The following is a 22,302-nucleotide window of genomic DNA, read 5'->3' as shown; positions in this document are numbered from 1 at the left end:
AGGAATGCCTAGAACGGATGTTTTTCACGGGAACTTCTTTTTGAAGTCTCAGTAATTACATGAGACAATGGTGGTTTATATTTACTGGAAACAAAATTAAATGTTCCCAAAGCAGTGCATAAAGAGTGAAATTTCTTGTCACATTTCTGAAGTTAGCATGGAGTTTTTACAGCCTGCACAACAATTCCAATCTGAATGATTGTTAAAACACACCTTAGCTTTGGGGTTTCTCTTACGTCTTTTTTCCAGTGGTTACAATTATTTTCCAAAATTACGAAGTGTCCCAAGATGTGACCATTAAAACCTGGGACAGAGTAAATTCTCAGTTGTAAATTCTCAGATCTTCAGCTTGTAAGACTGATTGTTGAGATAACACTTGGCCACCCAAAGCAGCATTCCTATTTGTATCACTGTGATTTTTCTCCTTTATGAAAGATTCTGAGGACTGGCGAGTGAAGAGTTTAAGTTTCCAGGTAGCTTTCCTCAGGCCTTCTATGCTTATGAGAGAAGTTTGTTGGATTTGAACAGTCTTTTACTATCCTCAGACAGTAATGTTGGTTTTTCTTAAGGTAATGTAACATTGTGTTTTAATTACATAATTTTTGGGAAGTCAAAATGGTTGGAAAGGGAAGGATTTGGTTCCTTGGTGTAAATTAGCTGGTCTTATGTTATGTTGTTCCTATGCTAAGTTCTACAATAAGTTGGAAATTGATAGTGGTACTGTAATACCACCTGTAGGTATTCTGTAATGCATTGTTAATGGTCTTGCTTCCCTTAGTAATTGCTTCTGTTAGTTACAAAATAAATTAAAATGTGTTAATTTTGTTGTTACTTTTCCTCAAAATTTTATTTTGAGATGGAGAAATCAGAGTGAACACATACTGTAAGATCTTATTTATGAAGAAGTGAACAGAAGGGATAATTTTGTACATGATATTTTTATAGGTATAAGCCTATGCAGAAAGTGGATGGAGTTGCAGATGGCTTCACAGGAAGTGGTCAACAGACAGGGACATCTGTAGAACAAACTGTAATTGCCCAAAGTCAACATCATCAACAGTTTTTAGGTATGAAAGCAGTTTTTATAATACTGTATAATTAAGTAATATGAACCTTATTAGCACTTTGAATATCAAATCACATATTAGTTGGTTCTAAAGTTATACCCTCTTTAAAATTCTTACAACAGAACAAAAAGGCAGTTAAATTACATATTCTGTGTTGTGAGCTTTATAATATTTATTACACCTCATATAAGTATAAAAGGAATAAAATATGCAAATTCTTTGTTTATGTAGAAAGACTCTTTGGCTGCATTACTGCAGAAGATGTAGAATTATTTGGTTGGGTGCCAAAACTTCTGCCCCAATTTTGCTATTACTGAAATCTTTGAGAATGTAAGGGTAGCATTAAAATGTTTTGAATCTTCATTTCCAGGTATCTTTCAGTCCAGCATTTTTCTTTTAGCAGCTTGTATCATGGAAACAATTTGTGACTCTGGTTCTACTTGAAAGTCTAATAAATTTCAAATGAAAATGTATATTGAGTCTACTAAGCCCCATCATACCTGGCTACATAGAAACTCTTCAGCTGACCAAGAGAAAACTATTAAAGGATTAATCTTTCATACACTGACATAGATATTTACCTTCATCCTGTAATATTCTGAAAACATATGTTAGCTTTTTTATAGGTGTGGTGTGTACATGACATCTTTTTTATGTCTTTAAGAATAATTTTATATTTTTTTTCTGATTAAGAAATGTGGCTGAAATTATTTATAACTTTAACGTATGACAGGTATGAAAAACTTTTCTCTTAGAACATTATAGCCTTCTGGAAATTGTTTCTTTGTATCATCTGTAAATTTTTCCTTAATCATACTATAACTGGCACTACTCACAATAGTCCTCTTTCATTATGTTGTCATGGAAACAGATGCATCTAGAGTACTTCCAGAATTTGGAGAAGTTGAAATATCTTCTCTCCCAGATGGTACTACCTTTGAGGACATCAAATCATTGCAGAGTCTTTATCGAGAGCACTGTGAGGTATTTTCTGTAAATAATTATTTTTTTTTAAAGTTCATGTCTTCTAGTGAAGGTCAATACAAGCCAGTAATGCCATATATTATTACAGCCCTGTTAATAGTATGTGACTTCCCCTCCAGTTATTTTGCTTATTTCATTGGAAAGAAAATTCATAAAAAGGTTTTTCTGGAGGGTCCCCTTTACAGGGGAAAAAATAAATATATAGTAGACAATGAGAATGAATCGTAATTATGTGTATGTTTTCAGAATGTTAGAGCAACTAGTCTTCAGATTATACATGTAGATTTTAGGTTTAGTCAGTAGGAAATCGCAGTGGTTTAAACCCAGCCAGCAGCTAAGCACCACACAGCCACTTGCTTGTTCCTCCACAGTGGGCTAGGGGAGACAATCAGAAGGGTGGAAGTGTGAAAGCTCATGTGTTGAGATAAAGACAGTTAAATAAGTAAAGCAAAAGCTACACACACAAGCAAAGCAAAAGAAGGAATTCATTAACTGCCTCCAGTGAGATAGGCAGGTGTTCAGCCATCTCCAGGAAACCAGGCCTCTATCATGCCTCCCCTGGCATGGTTTGCGGCCCTTACCTCTTGTCCTATCACTTGTTGCTTGGGAAAAGAGACCAGCCACCTCCTCTCTCCATCCTCCTTTCAGGTAGTTGTAGAGAGCGATAAGGTCCCCCTGAGCCTGCACTTCTCCAGACTAAACACCCCCAGTTCCCTTGGCTGTTCCTCATCACACTTGTGCTCCAGACCCTTCACCAGCTCCATTGCCTTTCTCCGAACCTGCTCCAGCACCTCAATGTCTCTCTTGTAGCGAGGGGCCCAGAACTGAACACAGGATTTGAGGTGCAGCCTCACCAGTGCCCAGTGCAGGGGGATGATCACTGCCCTGGCCCTGCTGGCCACACTATTGCTGATACAGGTCAGGATGCTGTTGCCCTTCTTGGCTGCCTGGGCATAAGCTGCTCATATTCAGCTCTGTCAGTCAGCTCCCCACAGGTCCTTTTCCATGAGCAGCTTTCCAGCCACTCTTCCCCAAGCCTGTAGCGTTGCATGGGTTGTTGTGGCCCAAATGCAGGATGTGGCACTTTGCCTTGTTGAACCTCATACTGCTGGCCACAGCCCATTGATCCAGCCTGTCCAGATCCCTCTGCGGAGACTTCCTATCCTCCAGCAGGTCAACACTTCTGCCCAACATGGTGTTGCCTGCAGGTTTCCTGAGGGTGCACTCAATTCCTTCATCCAGATCATTAGTGAAGGTATTAAACAACACTGGCTCTAACACTGAGCCCTGTGGGACACCACTAGTGACCAGTCACCAACTAGATGTTTCCAACCCAGTGATGAATCATCCTGTGCAGGCCATGAGCAGCCAGTTTCTCCAGGGAGTGCTATGGGAGACAGTGTCAAATGCTTTACGTAAGTCCAAATAGACAATGTCCACAGCGTTTCCCTCATCAACCTTCTGTGGCATAAACATACCCACAGCCACAGTGCTCTGAGGTGTACCTTCTCCACTGTGGCCTTATCCTTGGGTCACAGTCCTTTCAGAGGTATACATTCTGTGGCACAGACATAACCATGGCCACAGATGCTTTGAGATGTACCTATGCTGTTGTGGGTTGATTCACAGCCACAGAGGATTTGTGTTGCTTCCATGTGGACTCATCCACAAGTCACAGCCCTTTCGACTCAGGTTTGCTGTGGATTTCAATCTTGTCCAATACAGCAGTGCAGAAACAGCAGTGATGCCCTGGCCATCTGCCAGCCCAGTTACATTGCCATTGCTGTTATCAAAATGTTCCCAGGCACAGCAGAGTAAGATGATCAGCAGTATGGCAAGCACCAAAAGCAAAAAGTAGCCACTAACGAGCAGTAGACTCTTAATACACAGTAAGGCAAACAAGCCCTATGGCAAGCACAGGAGCCTACCAATTAATACCTAAACAGCAGTAACAGCTATAAATTCAATCTAGCAAATTCCAAACAAACCTGTCTTTATCTCAAAAACCTTCAAGCCCAAGGTGGCTTCAAATTTGGGCGCCAAACTGTCCTACAGAAAAGGCCTTGATTGTGTAAGCACTGCTCAGCAATAATGAAAACATCCCTGTCTTATCAAAAGTTTTCAGCACAAACCTAGAACATAATCCCATACCAGCTACTGTGAAGAAAATTAACTCTACTCCAGCCAAAACTAGCACAGCAGTTAAATTATAATTTCTTATTTTATATCAAAAGCAGTGATTTTTTTTTCCAATTTGAAGGAAACGTTGAGATGTTAAAGCCATATTTGATACTGAAGAATTTATTTTAAATTTATTTTTGAAGGTGCTTTCAAATCTATACTGAATTATGAAAATGAATGGAATGTCAGGTTTCCTTTGTATTTGCAGTAGCATTAAATATTTTCTTTGGTGAATCCTCTGATACATTTGCATATCCATGCTCAATTCTAGAGACTTCCATGAATGTGCACTTCACCTTACCTAAGTCTCTGTGCACGCCAGTTTATCGTGCTGGATAATTTATGGATATCAAAGATACTTAAACAGATATTATTTATAACTTGAGGAATGTACAGTTTGCCTTTGTTCCACTACTTGATGAAGGAAAAAAAAGTGTAGATCTAGTTGGAGTTGGGAGTGGGGGAAACCTGGGTGGAAGATGATCTGTATTTGTGGTTTATTTTCTCAGGCAATACTGGATGTGGTTGTGAATCTTCAGTTCAGCCTGATAGAAAAATTGTGGCAAACTTTCTGGCGCTATTCTCCCTCTGCTCCACCTGATGGCACTATTACTGAAACAAGGTCAGTAGATGTTTGCTGCTTCTCATGATAATACAATACAAGTGTCAAAGAGAAAAGAATAAATCTTGGTTTACCTGCAGAGTAATATTTTCATATGATAATTTTTCAAACTAAATTTATGTGGTCTGACATTTTTTTATAGCCTGAGTGTATGCCAAAAGTACAGTATTGAAACAATTCTCATCCATGTTTTTATTTCCTTGGACAACTACAGTAAAAGTGTCTTTTCATAGAATCACAGAATTGTCAGCGTTGGAAGCGTGATCATCTAGTCCAACCCCCAAGCCAAAAGGATCATTCATACCTTTGCATAACTTTTGAGCTATAGCAGAGCTATGGAGGAGGCATTTTTTAAATCCATTTCCATATGACACAAGATGTAAAGAAGTTCTGTTGGCTGTGTTTGAGACATCTATGACATATTTATCAAAAAAATACATTTTAACACCCATTGGAGGTTTTTACCTGCTGTAAATGCATTGTCATTTATATGTTTGCTACGTTTTTTTCACATCAGCAATCTGAGCGAAATAGAAAGTCGACTTCCAAAAGCAAAGTTGATTACTCTGTGCAAGAATGAATCTATTCTGAAGTGGATGTGTAACTGTGACCATGTGATGTACCAGGCTTTGGTGGAGATTCTCATTCCTGACGTCCTTAGACCTATTCCTAGTAAGTTGAACACCTGAAACATTTTGTAAGTATTTTTGTGCCTGTGCGTGGTATGGTGATGGTGGTCTTCTGCCTCACAGGGCAGCATTAGTTTGAAAGTTAGGAAAGTATTACGTATCATTTATCCTTAATTTTATTGTGTAGGAAGTTGTGCTGAGAGTTGATGTATGCTTTGTATTTTAAAAGTAACTGAGAAGTGTAGTGCAGTTGGAAGATCTAGCTTTCAAGATCTAGTTTCATATCAAAGTTATTTCTTCGAGTGTTACATTGCCAGATAAAAATGATTTCCTTTTATGCTGGCTGTAGGCTATCTGATAGACTTAGACATAAGCCCTGTGGCCCTGAGCTAGTGTGCGCTAATGTCAGTTGATCCTTCCACTAAATTCAGTAGGTTTTAGATAAAGCATTACATATTAATCTTTGATCAGTCTGGAAAAAAATGTATATGATCTTTATGATTCTATTTTTGGACAGTTAGTCTTTTGTTCCTTATCAGTAGCTGCTGAAATCAATATTAATTACTGTTATGCAATGAAAACTTAACTCCAAAATTTTTAATCCAATTTAGTATTCCAATCTAACTGTTCTTTCTGACATACATCCTGCATGAAAGAGTCAGTAACTGCCCTGCTATTTAACCATTACCAGGAGTACAGCTTTCTTTTCAAAGTCAATTTTACTAGAATTTATCATTGCTGCAGCAATGCATTTTTATGGCTATTTTTGGTAGAAAATTAATCTATGTGAAGAAGGTTGAACTCCTTTGTAAAGCATTTGTTGTCTCACACATGCTGTGCTAAATATTAAAAATAAATCATGTTAGCAACCTACTATACGCTTCGTAACTCCTACATATTATATCCTTTCCATGAAAAAACAGTAGTCACTTTATAAAGTTAGATTAATCTTAAAAAAATTAAAAATAAAAAAATTAGGGCCTTAAGTAGCTTTGCAACTAACAAAGCTATTTTGTTCTGCTGTGAACAGAATACCACCCCTTCTGATATAGCAAGTCCAGCAGTAATAAGCACTCCGTAAGAATATTTGCAAGTATTGCCTTGCAGAAAAGTTTTATTGACTTTTTGCTTGTCAGTGATATGAAATTAGGTTTTAGTAAATTACATGTGATACAAAAAAATATTTGGAACTGGAAATGTATGAAATCTGAAAGTCAGTCATTTAAAAATGCAGTTTTACCTGTTTTTAAGGAGAGAGTAAATTCTTAGAGATCCACATAATTTATCTTTCATCTATGTAGCAGAATAAAGAAAAAATGTTTTCTGAAATACATGTAATTATTGACAACCATTACTTGTAGAAGGTATTTTGCTGGTTTATATTTCATGTTCTACGTTTCTGTCGAATGACAATGCCAGTAAGTAGGATATTAATTTTAGAGTAATATAATGTATCAGAAGTGAACAGGTAATGATAAAAACTCCCACAAATCTAATCACAGTATTTAATAGGTTGAATTAAAACTCTCTTTTCCAAGAGCACATTATTTTCTTAATACAAAGGTGGTACAGACAGATTTTTCATCAGACCTGCTTTTGCCTTGCTTTTCATTTGGTTCCCCTGCACAGCCTAGCAGTCTCTAACATTTTTGTATAATAGCTCCTTAGTTTGTGGTATCTTCCTGCCTTGTTACAGGGTTTCAAGAAGATGGGACACAAGTACATAATATCAGTAATTGCAGGTATTGGGTCCTTTTCATATTATTTCTTTCTTTCTAAAATTAGCACTCATATTTGAGTGCTGATGCTTACTGTGTTTGACATTCCTGGTTTTGGGATGATTATCATATTTCATGCAAACATATCATCTAATCCCAGGACAGATTCATCCCAAAAGACTTCTGCCTTTATTTTTTGAACCATGAAGTTGTTTTCTGCTCAGAAGTACACCCACTGAGCTACCTCTGGATGACAGCTAATGTATTTTCTTATTTTATCTTTAGGACTAGCTAACTAAATGGCTTTTTCTAGTTAGCTTTCCTGTAATGATGGTTCATACAAATTCTCTCTTCACTGTTAAATATTTAAAATATTACTAGTTTTTTAACTCCTGCTTTTGAATTAAAATATCTACAGCCATTCCAAGAGACCAAGAGAAAGATTGATTGTGCTTAATGGTTGAGTGTGACAGATATGGAGCTGGGTGAAGGAGGCAAATTCATCCTCTTCTGTGGGAAACTAGCAGTTCATAGGGAAGTTTGGACTACCTGGTGGAAAGCGGATTGTAAATGCTTCATCAAAGGCATTATTTTTTTTCCCCTGAATAAGAGGAAAGATATCAAGAGCAGCTGCTCAAAATAGGGAAATATATTAATTTGCAAAGAGCTTGAAGTAAGCATATTATTTTTAAAGTTTTATCTTTTTTCATGTCTAAATCTTCAGTATTTTAGAAGCATCTTACTGTGCTACTTAGCTGCATGGTAAATATTACTGGAATAGAGAAAGAATGACCACTGCGGAAAAATTGTTTTATTTTAACCTGTCTTAAATTTATCAGCTGAAATGTTTAGCATCCACTGAATGCAAGAATTGCTGTGTATAAAACAACAAAATTCCTTTTCCTAAGAATAGTAAAATGCTCCGTTTGAGTCAAGAATAAAGACCATAATTATCTGATGTCTTTGGCAATAGACCAGAGATATAATGTTTTAGAATGGATTTTTTTGCACCTTTACAAGTGACAGAATGGACAATAACAAAACTTGCCTGTGACTTAGTATGTATCGTAGTTGGAGAAATTTATACTAAATATAATTCCACAACCCAGGCAGACAAAATTTTAAAGTACTGGAAAGGCTCTAAAGCCTTCTTTTTGTGAGATTTGCATATCAGAGCGTTTTTAGCTGAGAGCGCAAGCTTTTTAGGTGCTTATCAAATCAAACTTTCTATTAATAACTGCCATTGCAACATTATTTATTATGTGTCTAGTAACATTAAACTATCTCATTTACTTTGCACCGTTCTCATCATGTGATTCTTTGAAAGTATTTTTTTGTTTTTCTATGGTAGCCGGATGAATTTAAAAGAAGGCTTTGAGGATGTAGATACTTAAAGTTTTGGTAATGGCTAGATGTGTACTTAACGATGGAGTATGAAAAGAAATCTGTACTTAATATGATGTCTCCAAAGCTCATTAGAAATTCATGGTTGTTCTGTACAATACTGGTGCCTGATTAACTATTTTAGCTATCTTATTTCTTCAGAATTTATTATTTCTTTCATTTGTTCCTTTTTCTTTGTAGCTAAAGGCTGGTCTTAAGGCCTGAGCTGCTTTTCCATTTTTATTTTTCATGGAGATCACCATTACAGTGATGCAAATATATAGTTCGGTGAAAAAGAGTAATAAGGAAATTAAAAGTAAAAAAGCCGTAATATTTTACTTGTATGTCTAAGTGTCATTCATACATATTATTCCTTTCACTTTGCATTTTCTTGTTCTATAGGTAAGAAAATGTGTGTGAATACGTAGTTAATTAGTAAGTGCACAGAAATAATTTACAAATCAGCACAAGAGAACTGATTGGTGATTGACAGGATTGAAGGAAAAAGCTTATTCTTCGTGTGGAAACCTCAAGGCGGGAGGAGGGGAGGAGCGGTTACCATAGAGTGTTCAGCTAAGACAGATACTTTATAAGATAAAATTGTGTTCGGCAAAGCATCCAAATGTGTGGTCAGTTACCTAAATAACTGACATGGATTCTACTGCTTATCACTACAAATTTAAAGATGTGAAAAAGATGTCATGAAGATTACATTTTTTTCTTTTAGTAAATCTACTTTGCTAGTAGAAAGCTTTATTAAAAAAGGGACCATCAATAATTCAGATGGGAAAAATACATTTCTCAAAGATAAGTTCTATCAGCATTAATTTCTTACTCTGCCAGAGTATTCAGCCATATAAACAGTCTTCACTTGGACTGTTTCTTATCACATATAGCCAAAATAGTTTGAAAATGCATATTATTTCCTTTTTCTAGTTTTTTATTCTTCACTGGTTTTAGTTCCATTCATTGTCTACTAGTCTTCAGAAATGTAGTTTTTTCTTTTGCTTATCTCCTTTTTGCAGTGGTTTGAGTGGGTGCTGTTATGTCAGTGATCAAGTGTAGGTATGCCAAGTGAGGTTTCTCTTACTCAGGAAGTAGGATTTTCTTTTTCCTAGGTACAGTTCCTTGCGAAAATACTTCCTTTGAAAAATTAAACTTGTATTTTGAGTAGTGCAGATTGCTGTAAGGACTTCAGTTTCTCTCTAAGTCTCTTTCAGCCACTCACCAGTTCCATGAGTGCTATAGTAAAAACCAAAAATGCACACAGATTCCACAACCATTTGAATATTCTCATTTTCAGTCAGTGAAATACACTACTATATTTTACTTATTGATGGTATACTTAACCACTATATATGCTTAAGAATACTTTGCATGGCTTAAGGTTACTTTGGGCTTATTTGAGGAAACTGCAGTATTCCAGTAACTGGAATTCTTGCCAGACTTTTGCTCTTTAATAGAGGTGCTTAGATGAAGTGGAAAGCTGAAAGTTTGTGGTGGAAATTGCCCATTACAACAGCTGCAGTTACTGATGTTCTGTAGGAGTGCCCAAAACAATACTGCTGGTCACAAACTTTCTGAAAGATTATTAGGTGAGGAAGTTAGATCTGCTTATTAAACAAAACCTAAAATAATTATTGCATAATCAATATCTGAATAAAGCATTTTGAACCTAGACTGGATTTGTTTTTTAGTAAGTTAAAGCAGTGGACCTGAACACTGAGTATGTAAGTCCAGAGGATGCAAAACATTTCAAGACCAGGTACATTGCTTTCTTTTCATTCTGTTTTTATTCTTTGATGCACAGGTGCCTTGACCCAAGCCATTCGCAATTTTGCAAAAAGCCTTGAAGGTTGGCTTTCAAATGCCATGAACAATATTCCACAGAGGATGATACAAACCAAGGTAGACAAACCTGTTGCAGTATTTCTTGCAATGGCAAATCAAGTGGGCAGTAGCATCTAAAAGAAGTAGTATTTTAACTTTAATGCTAGATTTCATGTTTAGCATCAAGCATCAAATAATGGCAGAGGAAATAACTTAGTTTTGCCAAAAAAACTATAAGGAACACACTTGATCTGCTACATCGACATAATTTGCATATGAGGACTTGTTAATATAGATTATTAAAATGAAGGTAAAGAATCAATTTGTAGATTGAATCTACAGAGTACAATACTTAAGTTAATTTCTTCGTAGGTTGCCGCTGTAAGTGCCTTTGCCCAGACTCTGCGAAGATACACATCTCTTAATCACCTGGCTCAAGCAGCCCGTGCTGTGCTTCAAAATACTTCTCAAATCAATCAGATGCTCAATGATCTTAACCGTGTTGATTTTGCCAATGTTCAGGTAAAAATTAGCTTTAAGTAACTTGCTTGCTTTTTGATTTTGAACTTCATTGTTAGTTGTCACTATTCTATCAAGAAAGTCAGGTGAGAACATTTTGCTGATTCATATATGCAGTGATTCAGTCCAAACATGACAGCTCACACTTCAGGAAAGTAAGAGCTCACAACCATTATCCATTTCCATTTACTGTCTTGAAGTGCATATACTCTTTCAGCTTCTATGTAAATACAGAGCAAGTAGATTCTTAGAATGGGTACCATGAATGATGTCTTAGTAATAGCATAAACAGTACCTTAGAATTAGATCTCAGATAATAGCGTAGTTTCTGAATGTCTCTAAAAGTTACTAAATGCACAGCATTGTTTTTAGTAAAAACTATTTCATTATTTCAAAGACAATACCATTAATGTTCTTCAGCTAATTGCCTATCCTTAAATTTACAAGATCTGACTAGTTGATAAGTTAGTACAGATTATAACTAGTTCCCAGTTACCTAGAGAATGTAAGTTTATAATTTCACTAAGCCTAGTTTCTCCACGGTTTTGCTCCTCTGAGGTAAAGTATTTTTTCCTTTTGACCAGGAAAGGGAAATGTTACAGATTACTGGTGGTTCTGTGTTTGTCCATGTGAATGAGTGTTTCAACATGACTGTTAAAAATCTTAACAAAAGTCAGTGAAGAGTACTTTACCAAAGATATATCAAGTATTGTAGTATGTTAACATGCATACAGAATCTGTGAATGAAGTGTGAGGTGTTAACTTGGCAGATGATAGCTAGAATTTAAGAACATGACTTGCAGTTAGTGAGTCTTCATTTTTGTCTCTTACTTTCTGAATTAACAAGCTAGTCTTATTTAAACTAGTTAACACTGGCTAAATTGCTTTATTTTATGCAAAGTGTATTTCTCCATTTGTATGCTGTTTATGTTGTAATTTAAATAATCGGTAACCTATCAATGCCTATAATCAGCAAACAGAACAATCCTTGTTTACATACAAATCATTATGGCATTACAGAAATTGGCTTTAAGCTTAGCTTCTCCAGAATGAAAGGAAACTTGCACTTAATTTCTTGTTATTTATTTCACTATTCCTCCTGCTTGCTTTGCCTTTAGTCCCAGAAAAAAACTAACTGGTCTTGAATATTTTAGTAGAAAAATGATGAACGAGGAAAGTAGAAACCTTTTTTGAAAATTAATGTGGATAACGATAACATACTTATGTCCATTCCATTGTTTGTTCTCATTTCTTTATTTGATGCTCTTATATGTTATGCTTTTCCCACCCATTTGCTTTGAACAAAATTATGATAGACATAAAGACTGCTTCTTAGTTTGTCTAGTGAGTTTTGTCCTTTTCATCCATTGAATTGCTTAATCTTTGAGAAAGAATTGGATTCTGTGCTTTGGATTATATATTGTTAATTCAAGAGTTGCCATGTGTTTTAACAGGAGCAGGCTTCCTGGGTATGCCAGTGTGATGACAACATGGTTCAGAGACTAGAAACAGATTTCAAGATGACTCTTCAACAGCAGAGCACTCTGGAGCAGTGGGCTGCCTGGCTTGATAATGTAATGATGCAAGCGTTGAAACCATATGAAGGAAGACCTAGCTTTCCTAAAGCAGCACGGCAGTTTCTGTTGAAATGGTCTTTCTATAGGTAGTATTTAACTTCTAAAATATTCTGACTGTTCTATTACTTGCTAAATTGTTCATTGTAGTAACATTGACATATGTAGTATCAAACAGTGGGTCACTAGATCATGAAAAATGCGGGTGTTTTTTTTCAGAATATTTACTGTTCTTGTGAACTCGGGGATATTTGCAAATCGACAGGGACTTAAATGATTCGTGTTTATTGTTTTAAAGGCCATGTGCAAATGAATGCACGTAGAATTTTGACCTGAGTTAGAATCATAATATTAATTTCTAGGGTTGATTTTTGTGGTCACACAATTATTAATCCATTACTTTTAATATTATTTATAAAAACACTCTGGTATCTATGTTTTTTACGTAGGAAGCAAAACCTGGTTTTAATGTGTAAAAAGAACAGTAAGACAAACATTCTGTATTAGCTGCATATTGAAACAGTTACAAGAGTAAACCTTGTTCTTAAAAAATTACTGTAGCAACTACTTGCTGAAGATACCAGAATTTGTCAATATAGTATGTACACGCAAGCCTGTCTTTCTGTAATTGTAAGTTTCACAGTTTTAAAATCATGGCATTTAAAACCTTTGTACTGGGAAGGTGGACACAATGGACACTACTTAAGCATTAGTTTGTTTAAAATCAAATAGTTTTCTTACCATTTTAGTTATGTTTTCAATAAAGTTTTCAAGTTAGGTTTTACGCATGCTCAACTATTACACAATGGAAATGAAAATGAAAAAATGAAGGGAAATTGAAACACAAACCAATCTGGTAATGTCTTATGTAATGTGGTGTCTGACCATTCCTTCAGAGAAAGGAGAGAAGCAAATGATTGCCTTTCCTGGATATCTCTTTCTGAAGACACCAGAAATCAGATATTTGTGGATAACATTACTTTTGAGAATATTGGTTTTGAGGGGAACTGTCTACATGGATGAGTGTTAAAATGACTATGACATATTAAACATAAATATATATTTTTCTATTTTTGAATAGCTCAATGGTGATTCGAGATTTAACCTTGCGCAGTGCTGCTAGCTTTGGCTCTTTTCATCTGATCCGCTTGCTTTACGATGAATACATGTTTTACTTAGTAGAACACCGTGTTGCTCAGGCAACCGGAGAGACACCTATTGCAGTTATGGGAGAGGTAAGATAATATGTAAGAGACTAGATTCATAGATGTAGTAATGAATTTGGGTATGTGTCTTTGCAAATTTTTTAAACATTTATCTGGAATTGTAGGATGTTCTGCAATATTAACAGTAGGTTGGGTTACAAATACATAACAACAGTTGCAAACTTGTTTTATTGGTTGATTGTCAGACTATTAAAATCACGTTGAATTCTAATAAGCATTTATAAATGAGCTTGCTCCCTTTACAAATCTGCACACAGATTCATATGCACAGTTCGAAGAATGTTGATCAACATACAACCTTTTTCCAGTTTTTGAGAACTATTTTATGTGAAAATTAAAAAAAAAAACATATTTCTTTATGTGAAAATTAAAAAAAAAAAGAAGAGTAATAGGAAACTGTTGCTTATATGGATCTGTTCATGTGTATTTGCACACGTTTTGAATTCCTGCAAGTGAGCATAGTACTCCCATTGACTTCAGAAGGATGGCTTACGTGCAGAATTTTGGCTTCTACAGTAATGTTTACATACCTGTAATAAAACCGTCGCAGACATACATGAAGGTTTGCAACACACTTGATATTCAGAAATGTGTTTCAAAGATTATTGATTTAAAAAACAAAATGAGTCTCAATTCATAACCAGTTTCTTATCGGTGGCATCTGCAAGGCAAAGTTCATCTCATCCCTCTTTTGCATTAGTTCATCTAACCTTTTATTTTGAGTGAGAGATGAATTGTCATCAAAGAATTGCACTTCAAAAGTGCTGGAAAATTGATATATTTTAAAATATGCTAGATAGTCAATGGGACAGATTTGTTACATTTTTACACTTGGAAGTCACTATTATATTCTATATTACTGATAAACTGCAAGTCATATTGTGGGTTCATTTGGCAACAGGTTATCATTCTTCCCTCAAGATACATTGATAGGCTCATTTAATACTATAAATAGATGGTATACTTTGAAGAGAAACTGGAAATCTTAGCTTTATCAAAAGATTTTATATTCCATGTCATGACATGCTTCAGAAAATATAAGTAACATTGTTTCTGCTTAGTGACCCACTGACAGTATATTTGCTGAATCTCTGCCTTACATTTACAGTACTACAGTTACTACATTCCTGTCCTCCTAAGAGACACTGTATATGCTGGACATAAGTGTAGTGTAGAGTCTTCTTAAAAGTTTATATAGGTTGAAGGTGGAGATACCATGAGGAAGTAAGTAATCCATAATTTTTGGAGGTGAGAGGAACAAAATTAATAAATATTCATTAAATATTTAGTGGCTTTATGTTTCTGTATTCAATGACTGTGATTGAAATAAAATGAGGAACTGTACGACTGTGGTCCAACAAACACCGTAAGACAGTATAAACTGGTGTTGCAGCTGAGCAAAACATTCTTTTTCTCCCTTCCTCTTCTCCCAGCTTTGGATACACATATTGGCAAAACTCTTCTGGAAAAGACCAGTATCATCATGTATGGTTGGAGATGTATTTATCTAAATAATGTAATCCTTTCAGTTGAGATTCATTGATGGCATTTTGCTCTGCCAGCTCTTAGTTAAAACAAACTTAGAGGATACAGGGGAGGAGAGGGAGGAAGGTTGTATATCTAGGTTGTGAGCAACTTTTTTGAAAATGTATTTTTTTAATGTAAGGAAAATCAGTTACCAGACTGCAAATCCTTTTTCAGCCATACCTTTCATCTACCTTACAGATAGATTTGCAACACTCTGACGTACCTTCATTTTGTTCCAGGACAATTAAAGTTGTCTCTGGGAAATTTTAGAAAGAGCTTTTTGTTAAAATATTGGCAGTTCAGAATGGATATCCATCATCATTTAAGGCTTTATACAACACATAAATAGCTCACTTCAAGCAGTGAAGGTTGTGATGAAGTAATCTTAATAAAATTTGACATCCCCCATTTTAATTTTGGGGGGTTTACTTAGTGATATAAGTACAAGACTAGGAAGGAAGGGAAAATGAATTGCTGCAGAATGAATGTGGCTGCAGAGAAGATCTGCTCCATCACGAATGCTCTAAGTTCACATTTGCTTAAGACTGTGTCCAGTTTTTTTATTGTTTCTTTTGCAGTTTGGTGATATAAATGCTGTGTCCCCTGGAAATATGGATAAAGGTAAATATTTTAATCTCTCCTGTGTATAAAACTAATGTGTCTCTGAGCAAAATTAAGTCCTTATGTTTTAAAAATACAGTAAAACAGAATTTAGAGCTGTATCATGCTTTAAAGTGCATATATATATTACCTGAATGCATTAATAAATTGTATGGATACAATAAGCTATCTATGTAATATGCAGCATATAATAATGACTAGAATATTATATGTTTGTTTGAAAATAAGAGTATATTTCAAAAAGGCTTATAATTGATACAAGAAATACTCAAATTTTTATGCAGAGTTTAGTTGTATCAGATGGGACAAAGGAGGGTAATGTGGGAAGAAAGACAGGAGTATGCTTATATCTGGTTTATCTGTAGTAAATGTTTTGCTAAGTGAAAAAGGCAGAATTGCATGCAGGTAGTTCTCAGATAACTTGTCAGTGAAAAGGATAGAAAGAAATTAGTTCCTTATAATCTCTTCATGCCATATTTTGACATAGGTTCTTAGAGTGACTAGTTGAGTGATTTGACGTATCTTGACCGCAGATCACACAACTAATGAGTATGAGAATGTCTGTCAAAATTTGCATCCAACTCACTCCAAATCTCTTCAGTTTCCATGTCAGTAACTAAAAGTAACAACTGTTTTGTTCATCATGTCTTCGAGGTGAGAGGCATTTAGCACTAGTTGCTTGTTAGAGGTTGTTTTTGAGATTGCAGATGCTTTACACACATACTGTTTCAACAGTACGTCAAGTGATCAAGGCTAGAAGTCTGCTTACCTATTTGAGATAATCGTTGACTTTTTCCATTAAAATTTTACTTTTCAGATTGTAATTTATCAGATTCCTAGCTTTCCCTGTATTTTTGTATTTCAAATATTATTTGCAAAATAAAGGCCCTTGTATTAGACTTTTTTTCCTTCATGCTAGTTTCATGGTGGTTTGTTTGTACAGATGAGGGCAGTGAAGTTGAAAGTGAAATAGATGAAGAGCTGGATGAAAATGGAGAGCCACAAGCCAAGAGGGAGAAAACAGAGCTAAACCAAGCGTTCCAGGTGGGCTGCATGCAGCCAGTGCTTGAGAGTGGAGTACAGCAGAACCTCCTGAACCCAATTCATAATGAGCACATTGTTGCAACTACTCAGACTATCAGACAATGCAGTGCTACTGGAAATACATATACTGCAGTCTAATATGAAACCTCCCCTTTTCCCCCAACACACCCTTTGGGTTTAATATGAAAAAAATAAAGATAGTAAGTCCGAAGGACGACTGTTGTCAAATTTTAGCTGTGCTGAACATTATTTTACTGGAGTTGTTAAATGGAATGGGTGTATGTATTTTGCCAGATCTGTTAAAAAGAAAAAAAAAAAGGCAAAAAAAATTTTGTAAACAGAATCATTTTACATTGGCCATTCAATATGAAGAGTTTTCTTCATATCAAATGCAAGGAAGATTTTTGCAAAGCTTAATGTTAATGTTTTTGTCCTCTTACAATAATTTAATTTTTTTCATAGTTTTAAAAAATATTTTAATGTTAATTATTAGTTACAATGATGATTTAAAATAGATGGGGTTTTAATTAGATGCACTTCTGTGAAATATCAAAAGAACTATTTTCTTTGATTTACACTGGAGGCATACTTATTTGACAGCAGATGTATCAAATATGTTATAAAAGGTGCTTTTCATTGGACAACGAGAAGACACTATTTTGATAAAATTGTGAGCATATTCACAGGGGGATTTTTTTGTAATAATGCTGGAGGGTTGGGGAGATCTCCTAGTTTCTTTCTGTGAGCAAGAAGCGAGTTTAAATGACAGAATTGTAACAGAATACGGTATTGTGTACGTCATAAACGTACCCAATTATCTGACCATTATGTAAACAATGCAAGCTTCCTTTAAAATCAACAGTTCCAGATATTATTTGCATACCAGTTCCTCTGTTTTGAAGACTACTGATTCTATATGTGGGGCCACTGAACAGATGCTTTTGGCTGTTGAGTGGTACTGTAGTTGTTAGAAACTGAAGCTAAAAAAGAAGTGACTTTATTAATTTTAAGTGTACGTGCTACTTACGCTGAACTGGACATACAGGAAAACATTCCATTTGGATGACTTTCTTCTATTCCAGGTCTTTTCCTACTAGTGGTTCAATCTGCTGCTCTTAGAAAAGATGATTTATAGAATGCAAGGAATGTAGCAACCTGCATCATTTTCCTTTAAGAAATATTACCTTGTTAAAGTGGATTTAAATTTTTACAAAAATTAGATAAGGCAGTGTAACTGGCACACCTCACTTGTACTTATTCCCAATTGTGTAGAATTTGAATAGGTGGCTAGATGGACCATTGCCATTTAAGAATGTACATCAGGGATCATTGTACCTCGGCTATTACATGGTGCCTTAAACAGAACTGAAGCTAAGACTTAGAACTTTTTGTTATTCTTAACTCTTAAATTAATTCAACAGCATATGCCTGTCATTTTCAAATTCTCTAAGAAGTAAAGACAGGTTACATAGCCTTCAAAAGAATAAAAGGACTTTTTTATTATTAAATGATTTTAATATCCCTCTTAGAATGACAATAAACCTATTTTTTCTTGTTTCTAGCTGGATTTCACTTTATTACAAATAAAATTTGCTTGGGAATTTGGAAAGCAAAACTAGCTTTAATACCAACTTAAAATGTCAAAATAGATTGACCATAGTCCCAAGCATGACTATATATTTTCTAAACCCTTGCCTACTTTTAATTTTAAAACCTAAAACTAAAAAATGAGCAGGTACATAATGCAGTGCATGTTTTCAATTTCTATATTTTGTGGGGTATCAGCCAGATACTACATTTTAATGGTTAAATAATGACAGTTCATAGATACCATATTAATTGACATTAAAACTCAAATTTTTCTTCTTAAACATTTCATTATGCAGACACATGAATTTGCTACACTAAAATAGTGGAATTAAATAAGAAAAAAAGCCAAAAAGTGAAGGAGAGCACAAAAAGATCAACTTTACAGAAAAGACTGTGTAAGAAAATTAGGGATTCTTTTATTTTGGTTTATCTAGTGTGTCTGAAAATTACTTTAAAGTCATATATACCAAATGGGAGAAGAGCTTGTAAAATGAACAGCATATTTATAGCAAACAAGTTTGTTGCTAGAGTTTACATATGCTCCAAATACAGCTGCACATCAACTGAAATGTCCTAAGATTATTGGTGTACAAAATTAAATTTTAATGCCTTTGCAGAACTGGGAGGTGAACCCATCCTGCTCATTCTATGTAGGCATAATCCTTACTAATGTCGGTACATGGCTTCTGCCTCAATAAGAAGTGAAAGTGAGGTTTATATTCATTATTTCTAAACTCATAAATGCACTGAATATCATTATAGATTTTGTTGTCACATATATTGCTCAGTGTGTCCTGATTTTTCCTTGGAAATCAGCACATCTGTACCCTTCACCAAAAATGCTAAAACTAAGCTGTGATAAATATTTACTCCCCTTCATTGTGCATTACAAGATGTTTACAAGTAAAATAAAGTGAAGTAATTCAACATTTTTTTCATTTTCAGCATTTCTTAGTACTGTAGTACTTGTTTCAATTTTTGTGTTGATTGACCTGTAATGTTTTCTTATTATTGTCCTTTCTTGGTTTAATGTTGGATTTGCTGTTGCTAAGAAAAAGAGTACGATTTTAAGAGGTAAATCTAGATTAGTAAAAAAAGGTGGGACCTGATCTTTCATTGTTTAGCTCCCCACTCCACTCAGTTGTTCACTGTTCACAAAGTGCAAAACAAAACTGAACAAAAATCTGATACAAAAATGGAACATATTTCATAGCTTCTAAAAATCAATGAGTTATCAAAACAAATTGGAACTATCCCAGGTTCAGAAAACTGAATGGAGTCTGTAGTCCTGTGCTTAGATTCTAAAGATTTTACCAGTTTTTTTTTAGAACTATGTTACTGCAAGCTGCATTGTATACTTACAGGCTTGGGGGTCTCTTGTTTTTACATTTACTGAAATTTTAGTCAAACACTTAGATAAAACATTTTGCACATCCTTGCTATTAAATAGTTGGGGTTTAGTAATCATTACACTACATAGATACAAATACCTCAGTCCATATTCTCAGTCCAAATGCGGTTGCATTGCCACACCAGCTCTGAAGTCTATTGTTAGTGCTCTTGAGAGGTGTAGCATGTATCCACAGGGTAGACATTATGAGAGTTGACATGGTTTATGTGTTTTATCTAATATTGACATAGGATCCAAAATAATTATTTTATAATAATAATTTTAGAGGCATTTCCCCCATTAGCACAGAATGCTCAGTGAACATTGTGGGGAAATGGATATTGTTGAAAAGGGCCCAATTTTCAAAAGTTTTGTATTTATTAAAATTCATTGGTACATTTTCATCTTTCTCATGGTAAATCAGATCGAAAGCTTTTTTTTTTTCTGTTGTCAATTGCTATTTCTGTGTTTTGCTCTTGTACTGTAGCATGTTCTAAGCACCTTTTAAAAAAAATCCATAAAAAATTGGAAAATAGATTTTAAATTATTTACCTATACAATGGTGATATACAGCATTACTGCCTTTAGTTCAAAAATAAGAAAATAGATTATGTTCTGTCATTCAAGAATGTGTAGGTCTGTATACAAATTTAATTTAAAGTGGGGTATTTTAAAATATCTAAAACACTTCTTTGTTCACCTTGTTTTCCCTAGGAGAACTGATCTCATGTTTTTGTCAATCTCACCAATTGACACCTGCACTGTTTAGAAAAAAATTTATATTAGAGATGCGCTGCAATCCAGTTTAATTCAGAATGTTGTTACAAAACAGAAACAACCACTGATAGCCATGAAAGTGCTGACAAAAATAGATTTATTAGTAATATAAATATACGACGGTAATTTCAGAGTATAAGCATTCATTCAAGAGAGCAGTCTGAACTTCTGAAAATTGGGCCCTTGTCTCTCTAACAGGACATCCTCTTTGTATATGGTTTAAAACAAATCAATAAATGGAATTCTAGTATCTCTGCTAATTGTTTGGTGATTTAAGACAAACAGTAAAAACTGGAATAGAAGCATAAACACACAGTGCTTAGTTCTAGTATTAGGAAATTAATTTGATGTAATGCCTTGCATTAACCCTTTGAGCATTGTAAGGAACGTGATGGGAACAAAGCTTTTTAGATAATTTAATTAGTCCACTGAGCATATATTTTGAAATAGCTGATAGTGTAGGGATTTTTTTAAATTATGTTTAAAGTAAATACTTGCATACTATATGGGGATGGTTTTATTATAGGAGGCTCAGTAGACCTAGGCAAAATATTCACTGCCATTGAGGTGTACTGTCTTATGGAAAACAGTACTTCAGCTCCCTTGTTTTCATAATTGCATAAATATATAAAGAAAATAAAACTTATGTTTCTACAGATAAGAAGTCTACTTTAAGATGCCTTTAGGAGATAAAGGTTTAGAAAATATATTCAGAAAATCTCCTGGGATAGATTAGTTTTGGAATACTGTGGTACTGTAAAAGAGAATCTTTAGAATTAAAAGAAGGCTTAGTGAAGAATAATAATTTTGCAGAATATTTGGTGTGTTTGCATTGAAATTTTTGGCAGTGATTGATAAACTAGAACAAAAAATGCACCATTATATTGATATTCCTTCTAAAACTCAGTCACTGCAATAATGGCTAGCTAAAAGATGAAGGTATTTTATTCATTTTCATCTACAGGGGTACAGTTTGGATGGCCCCTACTGAATGTCAGAATTTTAAAAGCAACCTAGAAAATGCACAAGCCTTTTGCCATTTAAAAAAACACCTTTGTTCATAGAAATACTGCTTACAAGAACAAGGGAACAAGTGTAGTAGCAAGTAGAGATTCTTCAAACTTACAGATAGAAATACCACCTTACTAAGTAAGAGTACAATACATTTTCTAATGGTTTCTTGCAATATATATCAGTCAGCAAACACTGAGTGCAGCTGTACTTATTTAAGTCTAGCTGAGGGCAAAAAAAGGGTCTCATTTTAAGTTATTTAATGGAATTATGTCAGTAGTATAGTGCAAGTAAGTTGTAAACAATTTTAGTCAGTTAATGCAAATTCATGCATAATTGATTAACATAAATGCAATACTCAAAGGGTTTTAATTTAACATCTTTTTTTATTCATAATTTACTGTAAATGCTTCTGAGTTTGCATGCCTTGATCATTGCTGCTAGTGATTTTATGTGCCAGTAGACCTGAGTTTAATTTACCAGTTTAACTAAGAAATAGTAAAAGCCACTTACAAAGTGACTGCCTAGTGTTTGTTTGAAATAAAATATGCCTTAGTTTGAAGATAATCATTTTAACTCTTATTTTATTATGAATTGGTTTTGTTTTGT

General features: G+C 34.6%; 1 protein-coding gene across 2 annotated transcripts in view; it reads left to right on the top strand.

Annotated features, from left to right (window-relative positions):
- The window catches only part of RFX3 (regulatory factor X, 3 (influences HLA class II expression)), a 59,157-nt gene extending 42,049 nt beyond the window's left edge, over positions 1-17,108 (top strand). For both annotated transcript variants that reach the window (XM_010010266.1, XM_010010265.1), the window contains 10 exons: positions 946-1,067; positions 1,939-2,051; positions 4,742-4,854; positions 5,372-5,526; positions 10,395-10,492; positions 10,787-10,936; positions 12,388-12,596; positions 13,589-13,742; positions 15,839-15,881; positions 16,825-17,108. In XM_010010266.1, coding sequence (XP_010008568.1) covers positions 946-1,067; positions 1,939-2,051; positions 4,742-4,854; positions 5,372-5,526; positions 10,395-10,492; positions 10,787-10,936; positions 12,388-12,596; positions 13,589-13,742; positions 15,839-15,881; positions 16,825-17,063 — 1,396 coding nt within the window. In that variant the 3' untranslated portion in view covers positions 17,064-17,108. The remainder of the gene's footprint in view (positions 1-945; positions 1,068-1,938; positions 2,052-4,741; positions 4,855-5,371; positions 5,527-10,394; positions 10,493-10,786; positions 10,937-12,387; positions 12,597-13,588; positions 13,743-15,838; positions 15,882-16,824) is intronic.
- The last annotated feature ends 5,194 nt before the right edge of the window (positions 17,109-22,302 follow it).

The sequence above is a fragment of the Nestor notabilis genome, unplaced genomic scaffold, assembly GCF_000696875.1.
Source record: "Nestor notabilis isolate BGI_N333 unplaced genomic scaffold, ASM69687v1 scaffold3962, whole genome shotgun sequence".
Lineage (NCBI taxonomy): Eukaryota > Metazoa > Chordata > Aves > Psittaciformes > Psittacidae > Nestor > Nestor notabilis.
This window is presented reverse-complemented; position numbering and strand designations above follow the sequence as displayed.